Consider the following 15557-nt stretch of genomic DNA (forward strand, 5'->3'; position numbering starts at 1 on the left):
TTATTACTATAAGAAAATAATATATATATATATTTTTTTTAATTATAAGATTCAAATTTGTTATAGTTTTTAATTATATCTAAACTAATGTATAATAAATTATAATAATGTTATAGTGTAATATTAATTAGCTATAAAGATATTAATATGAAAGTTAATTAAATTAGAAGTCACAATTATTAAAGTTGACCATTATCTTAACTTATATAATGTTCGAAATATATTAAATGTAATTATTTTTATTTTTAATAAATATTTTGTACAAAATATACCATTATATAATTGTATATGAGTGATGCTATGAAGTTATTAGACTTAGGATAAATTAATATGTTTATCTAAAAGTCCCCCTTCTTAAATCACTCCTTCAACATTGTTAGATAATGAATTATATTATCAAATATTATTAATAATATTGAGTTATACCATTGAGTATATATATAATACTAATGTACTATATATACTCAATTGTTTTATATACAATGTAAATCCAACAAGTTTAAGGTTTGTAAACTTTTTCTGTAACCTTAATTGTTTGAATGAGAAAATACAATAGAGGGCTAAGTTTGTTTAACATTAACAAGCTTTGTAGGACTGGATATTGAAAAAGACACCACTCTCTGGTCCTGACCATTGGTAGCTAATTTTTTTTTTGAGCTGTTGACTGGAAATCAACTTATTTTTAGGTTATTTATTATTTATTTTAGGTTTCTGGTATACAAAGAAGGATATGGTAATATCTTTTCTCTAGGTGCTCTAGATTTGACCAGATTGAAAGACCACTTACTCTTTTAAACTGGGTGTTTAAAATTTAGTCTTTATAACTGAGGTAAATCAGTCATAAAGTTTTCATTCATAAATTCTAGGCTCAAAGTATAATTGTTAAATTATATATATGTATATACTGCTACAATAATTATGATAATTATAAAAATCAAGAAGAAAGTTATTGTAATAAAATATTAATATTTTTCACAATTACTGGCCACAACAATTGTAATTGTGTATTATTTTTTTTTTAAATAACGGTTAAAAAAATTTTCTGGATTCATTACAAATTCAAGCATATAATATATTATAGTAAATAAGATGTTTAAAGAAAAATTATTTTATAGTATTAATATTTAATACTTACCTCTGCCCAAGACGAATATTATTAAAATATTTTATATATATAAATACCAGAGTTAATTGTAAAAGGGTTAAGCTATATTCAAAGGTGTAATCTAGGGTGAATTTTTGGAAGGAAATTATGCCAAAATACAAAATCTATCTTTACCCCCTTTTTCACAGAGGTATTCTTTTTAATATATAATCAGCATTATATTATGTATTATAATATAATATAATATTATGATTATTTATTATTATCTTTAACATGAACAAAAGAAGAAATTATACAATACTATAAAGTATTGAGTTTTTTTATGTAAAAATAAATTTAATTTTAACTTAAAACAGTGGGAGATTTTATTCCCCTACCCAAAGTCAAATGACTGGAAAGGTCATTGTTTCTTATGGTCATCCCTAAATTATGCCAATGACTATTTGAAAAAAAAAACTTTTTTAATGTTGACGTTACTATAATTAAGTAAAAAAAATATTTAACTTTAAATGTTTCAAAAGCCTATAATGTAATATGTTTAAGGCATAAAACAAAATTAACAATAGTTTACAAATAATGTACATGACAAAATAAATAAAAAATTTAAACAATACAACAAATGGAATAAAAATATTTAACAATATTCACTTTACTACAGTTAAAAACTGTTATACACATAGCATACATTTTCTATAATTACATATTTGTTTTCTCGTCTAAATATGAAGTAGTTGGAGAATAACAATATAATTTTTAATAAATAATACTTAAGTATGTTGAAAGCTAGAGAAGTTTTACATAAAAAATAAATTAATTTAAAAATTGGTAGTTATATAGAAACAATAATTTTAATATGAAACTCATACGTAGACATGTTTTTCTTTGAATAGGATAAAGTAATGAGTTACATAACATTATTTAAACATGATATTCATAGAAATCAATACTTTTTTGTAATCTTTTAACGCTTTGATGATTGATAGGCAGAAACCCTTAGAAAGTGGTAATAATGGATATCCAGGAACAAGTTTTTCATCTAAAAGTTAATAATAATAAAAAAAAAAAAAAAAATGATGTGATTATACTAAATATTAAATAATATCATGTGAATTAATTTACATAAAATCACAGGTATGCTTGAGTACCTCCTGATATTTTGTAATTGGAAATCTAAAATTTAAGTCCCAGAATAAAGGGGCATATTTTATGTGATGTTATTAGATTATACAAAATTTATGATAAAATATAATGTTATAAAAAAACTTATGTTTCTGTGATATAATTTATCTAAAAAAATATAATGTGAAATACTCTTTGATTTTACTTGTAAAAATATAACATTGAATATCACATAATAATGTCTTAAAATCATAAAGAAAAATAGAAACTATTCCAGGAATGGATTCCAATAATATTTGTTGGAAATTGGTGCTGTCACTACTGTTAAATATTATACAATTTTAGTATAATACTAAATTCTATGATACAATAAGTAACCATTGTTCATAGAAAAACACTATATGGACCTTGAAGTTAAGTTTTATGTAAATTAGAAAATCAACACATCTTTTGTTTGTCACAAACATGGAACTATTTTAACTATTCAATATATTCACAAACATTATCAGCATTGTTATATTTATTTTTAATTTAAATCATAAGACCTAAAAATAGATTTCAAAAGAGAAAAGAAAAAATTCTAAGAGATGTAAAGTTCAGAAAATGAATATGATTTTTTGATAGGTATATATTCTATTAGAAATAAATCGTAATAATTATTAAAATAAATAAGTTTTCATAAAGTTCACCAATGATAAAATATAAAATATTGGGAATCAGCATAAATTTTTTTTTAATCTTGACTTTTGTCCCACCGCCAAGTAAAAGGCATATATCCTTATAATTATATATTTGTTATTATTATATATAAATATAATAACAAAATTAAAGTTATGTAAATCCATACAAAATTATTAATTTAAGTTAATTGCTTTGTGCGCTCAAAAATATTATAGGCACTCCCTCCTAAAATTTATATCAACTTATATCTATGATAAATTATAATATATAATAACCTAATATTATTGTAGAAAATTAGTTACTACATTACCTTCAGTTAATTCTCTTTCAGACATTTTAATCCAATTTTCAATTGTATTGATTAATCTAAAAATATTTATAAAATTATCAAAATCATTCTATTACATAATTTAAACATATAAAACATACTTTGGACCATGTATTTTTACGTGTTCTAGTATTTCTTCTTTAAAATACCCTGTATTTTTAACGTCCCTAAATTAAAAAATTAATATATTAAAATTAACAATAATTATTTTATGTTGATATAAAAACAATGGGTGTTCTCAAAGAGGAAATCTGTTTTTTTTTTATTGAAATTAAGCCTGGCGACTAGGGCTATTAGCTGTTATAGTGGTTATAAACTGTGGTAGCCAGTGGTAGGGGTATGGTTGGTACAGTAGGTTGTTTTTACGATTCTGACAGTTGACAGCAAATACGTGTATGTATGGCAAGGTTTTTAACCACTATGAACCCGGATGGATATCAATCTGGAAGCTAGTAGCTGTGGCCGTTACTTACTCCCAATCGCATTTCACGACTGGCCAACGTGCCACGCCAAGCCACTAAATCTGTTTTTATAATCCTGAATAACTGATAATAATTACCAGTATAAAAATAAAAATAATTTTTTAAAATGTTTATGCACTTACTGTGTGTCAAAAGATATTTATTTTATGATAGTAAATAAGTTAATTTTATTTTTTACTTTTTATTAATCATTTGAAAAATATATTATATTTAACATTGACTCTAACATTCATATCAAAAGTATTGTAAATTTCTAAAAACAGCCATAGATGTTAGGTTAGGTTATGTTTAATCAATACTACCTAAAACATACTAATAACTTAAAGTATCACTCTTAGGAGTGATTATTTTTAATGATTAAATTTTTGCATAACTTAAACCCCTAACTTTTACCTTAACTAAAAAAATATTTAATCCTTTAACTACTTTTACACAAAGTCTCACTAAAATTTTGTTCCAGAGCAGCTTTTTTTCTTATTAACAGCATAAAAAATAGAAATCTCTAACCAATAATACTAATTCCAAAATATAAATTTTTTTTACTTACGAATAATGCATGTTTAAGTTTAACATATTTGTCATTGATTGCACTACTTTGATCAGAGCCATTTCATTATACACCCGCGAATTTTCTTTTGCAAGTTTTTGACCACGCTGAGAATCAAATCCAGCTTCATTATAATACGGTTCACTCACTAATATCAGTCCTGAAACAATTACATAATATTAATAATAGAGTTAATATAAAAATATATTTTTGTTACCTTGTATTGATACTAGAAGCTGTAATAAATTAGAATCATTAGGCGACCATAATTCAACACCATGACCAGACCAAGTACCTAAAAGACTAAGGCATACTTTTCCATCTTCATACAGATTTGGATTCAATCTGTCATCACAATAACTATAATAATGACAGAGAGGGGGTTGAATTGGATAGGTGGGTGGAATTTTGATATCAAATAGAAACAAACCACCAGCATAAGGAGTTTTTTCAGGTCCTCTAATCATTACAGAAAACAAATCCTGAAATAACAACAAAACAATCAAGTCAACATACTAGAGAAATAAATTATTATTTTTTTAACTTCAATATTTTACCTATTATTTAAATAATATTAAAAATGAACTAATTAAATATTGTATAGTTTTTTTATACATATAATAGTATAGCATTATTAATTACCACACGATTTTCAAAAGTTTTCACCCAAATTCCTGCAGGTAAACTTTTTTGAAGTATTTGGATGTCTTTGGCAATAACTTTTGACAATGATGAATGTAAATTATCTTTATCATTGATATATTTGTGTGAATTATCCCTAAGTGTATCAATCACATCAAAAACTGTAAAAGAGAATAAATAAAATTGAAAAAAGCTACTTGTATTTTTTTGATTTCAAGATTTTTTTCTTCAAATTTTATTATTTTAATAATACACATAGATTCATTAATAAAATTCCTAATAGAAAACCAAAATGCACATAATATCTCTGTCTTGCAAATACAGTATTTAACATTATTTTATTCCAATTTAAAAAATATTAACCACAAAAACTTAAAACTTACTATATGTGAATATTATTATACATATTAATCTAATATAAATTGTGAAGTGATTTTCTTGTTTAATAAATGTAAAAAATTATACACGAAAAGTAAAAAATAAAATGTTCTATGAATTTAAATTTAAATTTATGTGTAGTGCATTATAATGTCTTCATTTTTAGTTTTACAAACCTCCAGCTTCTTCTGGCTTGGTTATGATTTGAAATACTGGTTCTGTGTCTGGTTTTGTGTCTGTTTCTATTGTAATAAAACGACATTCGGTAGGATCTGATTCAATAATTGGAAGTGCTGATGTTGGCTCAGTTATATCCATTATTTCAATACCAAAATCATTGTGTTCATTTTGGTTTTTTGTATCACAATTTTTTGATACTACTTCATACAAACCATATGATTCATTGAAAACTCGATTAACTTTTTTTATGAAATCTGCCACAAATTGTTTTAATTTAGTCACACTGTCCTATAAATAAATAAGTTATTATGAAAATTAAATATGAAATACTAAATAGTATGAACTTAAATGTTATTTTGTTTATTTACTTTAATCAAAATCTCATAAGATAGTTCTTCTTCTTCAGCTCTTTCTCCTTTACTATCTATGAAAACAGTAATACACATTTAAATATAAAATAAACTTAGATCATAAATCAAGAATGGAGCCATTATTTATCATGTTGCGTAAATATGTAACTTTAAACCATTTGACTATATATTGCAAAACAGTTAGGTTTATACAATATATAAATTATCTATCAATAATTTTTAAATTATTTAATTCTATGTCAAAATTACTTGCGCATGCTTGTATAGTAATAGTGCTATCAATCTAGTTCTGTCAGCTAATTATGGCTCCATCTATATAATATCATATATAATATAAATAATGTGATCTAAGAAATTAAAGACAATAAAATACAATACCTATTCTTAAGATTATTTTGTTTATTAATTTGGAGATATTATCCATGAGATCCTTGTACCATGTTTCTATTTCTTTATACTCTGTAGTTGGCAAACAGGAACTAATGTTAAATCCTAACCTATGTATCAGTATACCACTTTTATATTTAAAACTGTGAAATAATTTTAAAACTCAACTGATAAATTACCTATATTGTTCCAAAGCTTTTTTTAATTTAATAACTTTATCCATGTCACAATTTTGTTCAACAGCATCTAAAAATAAATTTATACTTGTAGCAGATTGTTTTAGTAACTGTAGTAATAATTTTGGATATCTCTGTTCATCTTCTCTGTCACAGCTTTTACTATATAAAAAAAACAAAAATTATATGAGAACAAGATTATTTGGAAAAATATAGAAATACAAATATATACTTGAAATAAGATACTTATAATTAAATTCTGTGTTCAAATTTATTTTAAACTAGGTAGTAATGTTATTTGGGTTTTTATAACTTAGATACATATAAGTTTAATTTACTTGGATGATCCAGGACTGGTTACAGACATCCAATCTTCAGATAAGTCATCTTCCACAGCAAGAGGTGCATCATCATCTTCATCTTCATACTCATCATCTTGAAAACTAAAGCTATCATCATTTAGTTTGACAACAAATAATTCTTGAGGCCAACATTCAGTTTTTTCACCATTCACCCACATTACTAAAATCTAAATAATTAAAATAGTATATAAATAATAGCATAAATAACTAATATAAAGAGTATAAAAAAAATTACCCTGCCATCAGGTCCTGCACTTAAAACTTGTCCGGCAGTTAAGGTATTTAAATCTGGGTTTGTATCAGGATTAATGTGTATAATGAGACAACCAGATTTAAAATGAAAATCAGGATGATCTCGTAAATCATATACACTAAAATAAGTTTTTTCAATAGGATTTGGCCTACAAAAACAGTTAGATTTAGTATCAATTCTATGAAATTTTAATATAATTAATCCTTACAATGAAGGATTTTCAGGATAAACTTTAAACCATTGAATATGAGCAGTGCGTTCTGCATGGTCAACAGATTCTACAACACCATAAACATCAGATGCAGGATTTTTATCAATTACAAAATCACCAGGAAAAAACTCAAGATCATCAAGAGTTTGTACTGGGTAGAGATCAGTGGAAGAAACTCCCGTTTCTCTAGTACCATCCTATAATAAAATAGATTCAGTATTACTAAAATTTAATACAAAAAAGAAAATACTGATACATATAAATAAACTGAGCGTTGGAAATTATCTCAATTCCTATGCTTATTATCCAATTTCCCTTTTATAACATAGTGATATTTTGATATATTGTGCTCTAGGCAGATCTCTAATATTTTTACATTATGTTCTGTAACTTAATGATTAGTTATCAATAATAATCGATATTAATTATAGTTGAGAATCACTATGTTACGATTATGTAAACTAAAAACTGAATTCAGTCAAAGCTCAGTATATTTTTGTTTAGAATATAAAAGTGAATTAATTTACATACCTGCCATATAACGTCTACCATAGATTTTGTGTAGCAAACCTCAACTACAACTTTGGAATTTGGTTTGGTTTTTACTTTTGGTACATTGAATTGTTTACTTTTTTTAATTAATGATTTCCACATACGGTTCCTCTTTAGTCGGTTTGATTTTAATGTATGTACGCAATTATTGCCTGAGAGACAGATAAACAATTGATACTAATTTTACAAAATAGTATAGTACGTAATAAATAATAAATGTGTATTATAAACTATACAATATGGTTTTTTTTTAACATACACAATTTTTGCCATTTATTCAAATTATGTTTTTTTAATTTAAAGCGTTCTTAAAGATCCTACTTACAAATACTAAGATCATTTTATAATATTTAGAGATGTTTTTTTAGTAATATATTTAATTTTTGATTATAGACAATTCTTTTCTTTTTTTTTTGAAATAAAAGTTTTAATTTTAATCAGTACTTTCTGATAAATCTACAGTGAAATTTGTATATGATGAACAACAAAGGGATCATCCAAAGTGTCCGTTATAGAAAGGTCTTTACCTATTTAATGAAAATAAAGCACATATTTTTATATGTTTTATATAGTTTTTAATGTATTGATGCTAAATCTCATTTTTATTCTTCAAAATTTTGTGTTTTCTAGATGCTAAATTTTTCAGCAAGTTTACAAAAAGAAATAGTACCAAAGTCTTTATACAAAATAATTTCAATTCTATTTCACACATAATAATTAAGCTGTATCAATGATGCTATTATATAAAATTGATTATGAATAAACACTGAATAAGAATATATAATGTTTAGTCTTAACATTTTTTATTTAAATAATGCAGACAAATTATTTCAAGTTAAAATATAAATATTTATAAGTATATAATATTTTGTTTTCAATTTTACAAAAACCTAGTAATTTAACGTGTAATTAATCATTGTGTTACTGCAACCAGCAACAATTTCATATTATCTACATTCATTTTATTTGAGTTTGAACTACAGATTATCTCCTATTATCAATTAATTAGGGCTAAATATTACTGTTCATGTCTACAATAGATAAATTGAAATAAATTGAAATACTTTTTGTTAAAATATTACCATATATTATGCATTTGAGAGGTATCCATTAAGACAGGTTTCACCGCACTTAAAATTTAATGTAATAAAAATAAAAGGTTTTGAATATTTAATGCCATATTTCCAATAGGTTTGGTTTAAAACTTAGATAATTATATAAAAAATAGTTTAAAATTTATAAACTTGACTAAGTAATACAATTAATAACAGAAATCAGAATTAAAATTACAAAATTAATGGTAATACTGATTACCAATATATATATCTTTTTTTAATGTATTTTTATATGAGCAATATTATAAGATTACACATCAGTTATAAGAGTAGTAAAAAAACTAAGCATTATAGAAAAAAAAAAAAATGAAATTGTATTTTATAGAAGATGGAAAATTTAAAAACTCCTAAATCATTATTTGAATAAATTTAAATATTTATCTTTTCAAACATCAAAATAAAAATCAACATATTTTAACTAATAAATAGTAGTATAATTACAATTGTTTTACCTGTTGCACTTGTGGATTGCTTAGATTCATATTTTTTAGATACAAATGTAAATTTAAATTCCTTATTTAATGATCTATCATTTTTTTGTATTTGCATAGTTGAAACATTTCGATTAGACACATTTTGTGTACCTATAAAAAAATATTAACAGTATATTAATTATTCTGATAAATACTTTATAATACATTATCAAAGTTTCTTTGAAAAATATAATTAATTATTAAGTTAATAAATGATAATTGGTAGTATTTTTAATTGAACATAAAAATTATAATCTGAAAAATTATAATAGTTAATATCTTAACTAATATATTTTTAATACTTTTTACAGTTATAAATTAAATATTTAATTAATTCAAGCTGCAAAAAATATTGATGAATTATTAAGTATAAATCAAAAATTTACTTAAATTATTTGAAAAATTCTAGATTCTGAATGAAGTAAAGGGTGAATTAATTTTACCTAAGCAAAAGATAACAATGTATGTAATATAATATATTTCACAAATTTGAAGACAATAACAAAATTAATATTTTTAATAAAGGTATTTGCATTGAAATAACAATAATATATCAAGAACCATAAATTACAAAATATTATATTATAATAAAAAATAATGTACAATCGAAACACAATTTGAATATAGATTTAAAAAAATAGTTTTGTAGAATGAGATGAAACAATTAACATTACAGAAAGCAAATGTTTTTGAAGATTGAAAAGGAAAAGTTTGAGATTAATTCAGAAAAGAAGATTATATGTATTGTGATTTTAAATTCTAGAAATTGATAGTTTATGTATGGATGATCCGAATTCAAAAAATGTATTTAAAGCAGGATAAAAAAAAAAAAATGATAAAAAGTATAATTAAGTTAAAAACTGCGTTCAATGAGATTTCTTCAGGTTTTTGATTTTTCTTATATTTAACATATCTATAAGAAAATAAAAATAATATTTCCTGTATCTACTTGCATTAAAACAACAATTTAAGAACTGTTTTACTTTTCTAAATTATTAAAGACATGACAAGTTACTACATTTTTTTACTTTTTAGAACAAAAATTAATAAGTTAAATAGTCAAATTTTGATAAATTTTTTATGCATTAAAAAATATAAATTTTTAATTATTTATTAAATTTTAACTGAAAGCTAACTTTCAAATTAAAAATAAACACAAATATTATATAAGTTTAAAATATTTAGTGTAATACATACTTAATAAGTTATCTATATGATCTAACTCATTACAATTTGTACTTTTTGATGATTTTTTGGAATCTAAAAATTTGTTGTGATGCTTATCTTTATTTGTGTTATTATGTAATGAACTTGGTCCAACATTAAAAGTTTCTGTACATTTAGATCGCCACTGTTTCATTGTCAACAAATTATCTGTATCTTTAATCGTATACCAATGTGTATCTCCCACTTGAATTGAACACGACTCGAATAAATCAATAGTTTTTAGTCTATAAATATAAAAACAGTTAAAATTATATAGCAATATCAAACTATTAATTTTTTATTTGTGCATAATATTTAGATATTTTGGAGAATATTTTACAATAGTACATGTGTATATTTTTATTTAACATTAAGTTTAAATATATCTAACAATTTTGTAAAAATTTAATATTGAGTTTACTTTTATTGATTAAAATAATTTTTTCATTATAAAAAGTATTAACTACTAAAACCATTTGATATTGAGATTATTTGTCTTTATCTAATATACACAAAATATAGAAATGTAAACATGCTATTTGCCAAGAGTACAGATTGATCTAGTAAATTGATAGTAAATCTGTAAACCAATTATAATTTGCCATAAGTCTAATTGACATAAACTTTCCTACTTTTTTGAATTAATTTATAAAAATTCAAAAAAATATAGTAATCAAGCTTAAATAAACTTAACAACAAATTCAAATCAATTTTAGATTTATTATCACATCACTAAATCAATCTGTATACTTGACAAACAACATGTCTAAATTTCTATAACTCATCTGTGTAAGACAAAGACAGAAAAAATCTCAGTATTGAATCACCTTAACTATAAATATGTAGAATAATAAATATTAAAATAAAATAGTCTCCTTTCAATAAAATATATTTTATACAAGTATTCAAACCCAAAAAATTAACCAACACATAATGTTGCTAACACTGATTTACAAATTTAAACTTAACTTTTTAAATGTAACTAACAAGAATTTAAATTAAGAAAAAAATCACAGCTAAACAGAACTAAGGTGATTTTTTTACCTAATTGAACTATTTAAATATTATATTAAACTTAAATCAAAATTTAAAAGTTATGTTAATTGATATTAGCTATTAATAAACAATATATTTTAACTAAATTATTAAGAATTTAGTTATGTTTTAAAATGGTCATTATTAGATTAAATAAACACTATTAAATACTTTACACAATGAGTGTATTAAGATTTGATTTTCTAACAGTAAAACATACTACTTGCAGACCAGTAGTTGTTAGCGCAACAATAAGGTTGTTAAAGTCGCAACTATACCTTTAGAAGAACTCTCTACCGAGTTTATAAAATAATTATAATAACATATATATTTATTAAGTATTGTTTTAATGGATTACCCTGAAAACAATTCAGAAGTTGTAAAATATATTTTAAATATCTGTATATGGAGTAATAAGGGAAAGTTTTTGATCTAATTTGAGAACTTTATTCAAGGTGTAAACATTTCTAATACATGTTTTAGATAAATATGTTTATTACAAAATAGTGATTACTAGTAACTCATTGTATTATAATTAATAATTGTAAATAACAATGATCATATTTTTATTTTTTTTTGGAAATGTATAACAAGTATTTATGGTTAATATGTGTGTTTGATGGTTAGTATTTAAGTTACCCTCATGAATGGTTGAAGGAACTAAATTAAAGTTTAAATATTATCTTAAGGAAATAAAATGACAACCATGTTAAAAGCATCTATAAAATCGTATGCTCAAAGTTCAAAAAAACTACAAAAATTGATTTTTTTTGAGTGTAATAAATTCTCATTTTTTGTTTTTGAGTCAAAATTTTAATACCATAAAAAATTTTCATACAAAACTAAATAGGGTCATAAATAAAATGAATATTAAGTATAATTTTTTAGCTGTTATGAAGATTAAAATAATAGCCATAATAAAATTTAAATAATCTAGAATATCACTGATATTTCACAGAAGACATCAATTATAAATAATAATATTATAATAAATTTTAAGTTTTATTAACCAAAATAACCTAATACATTTTTTAGTTAATTTTCTGTAATAACTTGTAACCATATCCAATACTTCAGTAGACAATATACAACAAAATAACCTAGTATTTATGATAAAATACTTAATATATTAAAACTAATAACCATTTTTTTTTTTTTTAATATTTACTTTTTTAAATTATCACCAGTGAATATTCTTTCTGGCCAAAATTCTTCACGTGGCTTTGTTCTACTAGATGTTTGACAGTACCATTCAACTTCAACTGATGATACAAAAACATCTTTAACATAAACTTTGATCCACTAAAATTTATGAATATAGTATAATTAGAACATCAAAACTCATTAACAAAGTGACTTTATTTTATTACTTTGGATCCGAATTTGTAGCTGGTTTTTTTCTTATAATTGTGCCATAGGCATTTCATTAAGTTACTCATACTTAAAAATGTTGCACTTTCTAAAGAATCTAGACACATTTTTAATTTTTGCCCATGATAGAATACGTTGTCATCAATGGAAAAACTCTACAATTTCAAAATATTAGAATTAAAATGAATTTAAGCTTTTTTATTAAGATAACAATGTTAATAAACAATAAGAAGGAAATGTAAAGAAATATATTATTTAAAATATTCTGTAATTAAAATTTTTTTATAAGTCTAAATTATTAATAGAAATTTTGACTTGCATCACTTGTAGATAGACTTATGAAATCTCTTCGATATGGATCCTCTAACTTAAAAATAGATCCATCTTGTGAAACAAATGTAACTTTACATTTTACATCATAAACTCCACCAACCCATGATTCATAAAAAACTGAAGAATCAATTGCAAAGGGCTATAAATAAAATACAATAATTAATGATACTTCTAAAATTTTTACTAATGGATAGACAGAGAATTATTATTATTTCATTAAAATAATAATTAATAATGTCAACAAAAATTAAATTTCCACAATATGTTATATATTGTGTAACTTGAAAGTAAATACTTTTTATAGAAAATTTGAAGAATACAAGAACTAATTTTTTCTATCATATTATAAAATTATTGATTAACTTTTGTAAAAATATAATTAGCTGTTATAAGTTGATATAAACATAAATATAGGAAAAGCTAGCATTGAGATGTGTAGGTTATTCAAATTGAAAATGAATTCATAATTTAATCCTAAATTATGGTTATAAAAAAAACAATCATTCAAAAATAGTTTACAACTAAAATATGAGACAATAAAATTGAGACTTAATAACAAAATAGTAAGTATTAAAGCAAATCAATCCATTAAAATTTAAAAAAAATATATAGATACGTCATATAAAAATAATTGATTTTAAATAGGTACATACTTTGGTGTGAGTAAAGTTTCGAGAATTGATATTTTCTATTATTTTGTTGGTATTAAGTATTTTAACTGTGGCATATATATCAATATTTTCACAATATCCAAACTGACTAGGTTTGTTTTCACTAACTTTACGTACTACATCACCAGGCATTAATGATCGATCCATCAATACAACCTAGGAAAAAAAAAAAAAGTAAAGTTTTATTTTCAAAACACTTAAAATATTGATATAAAAAAAAAAATAATATACTTTATCATCAGAGATAATTTCTTCAGCACCATTTGGATGCCAGATCACTTTGATCTCATTATGATTTTTATATGAGCTCTTCTTTAACTCGGTTTCTGATCGCGATCTATTCGTCGTTAAAACCAAACCATACTTGACTAGACCAGATTTTGAAGACACCATGGCCACTTCATCTTCATAAAAGAATTTTTCATCATCTTTCTCCATTATTTTATTGAATGTAAATAAAAACCGATTGGATGAATGTACCTAAACCTGCTTACATCAACACACAATGTTTGTAATTGCTTTTATACAATACAATTTTGAGACATGCGACTTATTTAGTTAAATATATAGAAATTCCTAATTGCCAATCTAAAAACAATTTTGGTCTAAATCTAAATAGTAAATGATTCATTCAGAAATACTGATAAACGTTATTATTATTATTTTTTTTTTTAGAGTGATGCAATGAGTAATCATATGGTCACATTGATTTGATATTTTCCACCAATCATATAAAACTACAAAGAGATTACAGGCTATTTATTTTGAATATATTTTTGGCGCCCAATTTGAAAAAAATATAATATCCTACCATTTTTTATAATTCAATATGTATGGTAATTTATATTTGTATCAAGATTAATGTGCTGTATAATTTTAACTATTTAAGACTCATATTATGTACTTCAAAATACTCTCTAAAATATATTTTCCTTAATAGGATTGATATCTCCTAAGTTTAGTTATTTACTAGCCCAAATAATTCTTGTTTTATTTCTTGTCACCTTTTGATACCACACATTTATTTAACTTTTTCAACATGAGCACATAAACTTAATTTATAAAATTATACTTATGATTCACAGTAATGCGTACTATCTTAAAGTATATCTATTATCTAGGTTAATACAACTTTGTAAAGCATAAAAATATAATATTAACACGTTAACTGCCACCTACTTTTTTCATACATTACCCGGAAGGCCATGTGTACATTTTTGTGTACACGCCATAAATTGCCAAACTTGCTTTCGTGTACATTATTATGTACACTGACGTTATTAAAATCACCATCTACGTGTTCAAAATCCTGACACAATACTGTTGATTTTAGACAGGAATATGAATCTCGTGGCCCTTAAGACAATTTCTTTATTTTTAGCGAACACATAGCAGTACTTGTTACTATTTTAATCTACTTTTAATTTTGACTAATTTTAGACATGCAAATATACAAAAAAATGCCTATACATGAATGACAATTTTCCCGTGTACAAAATAATGTACACATGGCAGCTTATTTTGTACACGGAAAATTGTCATTCATGTATAGGCATTTTTTTGTATGTACACATGGCAG

The 15557-nt window shown here is 23.3% G+C and overlaps 1 protein-coding gene across 1 annotated transcript; it reads right to left on the reverse strand.

Moving 5' to 3' along the window:
- Nucleotides 1-1780: 1780 nt before the first annotated feature.
- Nucleotides 1781-14574, reverse strand: LOC112595193 ((E3-independent) E2 ubiquitin-conjugating enzyme UBE2O-like). The gene is made up of 21 exons (XM_025340359.1): nucleotides 14210-14574; nucleotides 13961-14134; nucleotides 13294-13446; nucleotides 12974-13129; nucleotides 12772-12905; nucleotides 10560-10813; nucleotides 9342-9473; nucleotides 7754-7926; nucleotides 7220-7419; nucleotides 6994-7159; nucleotides 6735-6925; nucleotides 6400-6558; nucleotides 6212-6330; nucleotides 5831-5886; nucleotides 5459-5750; nucleotides 4905-5065; nucleotides 4480-4744; nucleotides 4263-4422; nucleotides 3335-3400; nucleotides 3216-3271; nucleotides 1781-2141 (listed from the first exon to the last, which is right to left on the reverse strand). Exons 1-21 carry the CDS (start codon nucleotides 14414-14416, stop codon nucleotides 2020-2022), a joined length of 3396 nt encoding a protein of 1131 aa, XP_025196144.1. The 5' UTR covers nucleotides 14417-14574; the 3' UTR covers nucleotides 1781-2019.
- Nucleotides 14575-15557: the final 983 nt, after the last annotated feature.

The sequence above is a fragment of the Melanaphis sacchari genome, unplaced genomic scaffold (genome assembly GCF_002803265.2).
Source record: "Melanaphis sacchari strain LSU unplaced genomic scaffold, SCAv2.0 Contig0_pilon_pilon, whole genome shotgun sequence".
Classification (NCBI taxonomy): Eukaryota; Metazoa; Arthropoda; class Insecta; order Hemiptera; family Aphididae; genus Melanaphis; species Melanaphis sacchari.

What these genes read in the sequence shown, in the direction of transcription:
- LOC112595193 (XM_025340359.1), bottom strand. Translation starts at nt 14,416, where the DNA reads ATGGAGAAAGATGATGAAAAATTCTTTTATGAAGATGAAGTGGCCATG. An exon ending in GTGCAGGACCTGATGGCAGG is followed by an intron (nt 6,926 to 6,993) that starts GTAATTTTTTTT and finishes TTAATTATTTAG; the next exon opens with ATTTTAGTAATGTGGGTGAA. An exon ending in AACTTAAACATGCATTATTC is followed by an intron (nt 3,401 to 4,262) that starts GTAAGTAAAAAA and finishes TTTTTAATTTAG; the next exon opens with GGACGTTAAAAATACAGGGT.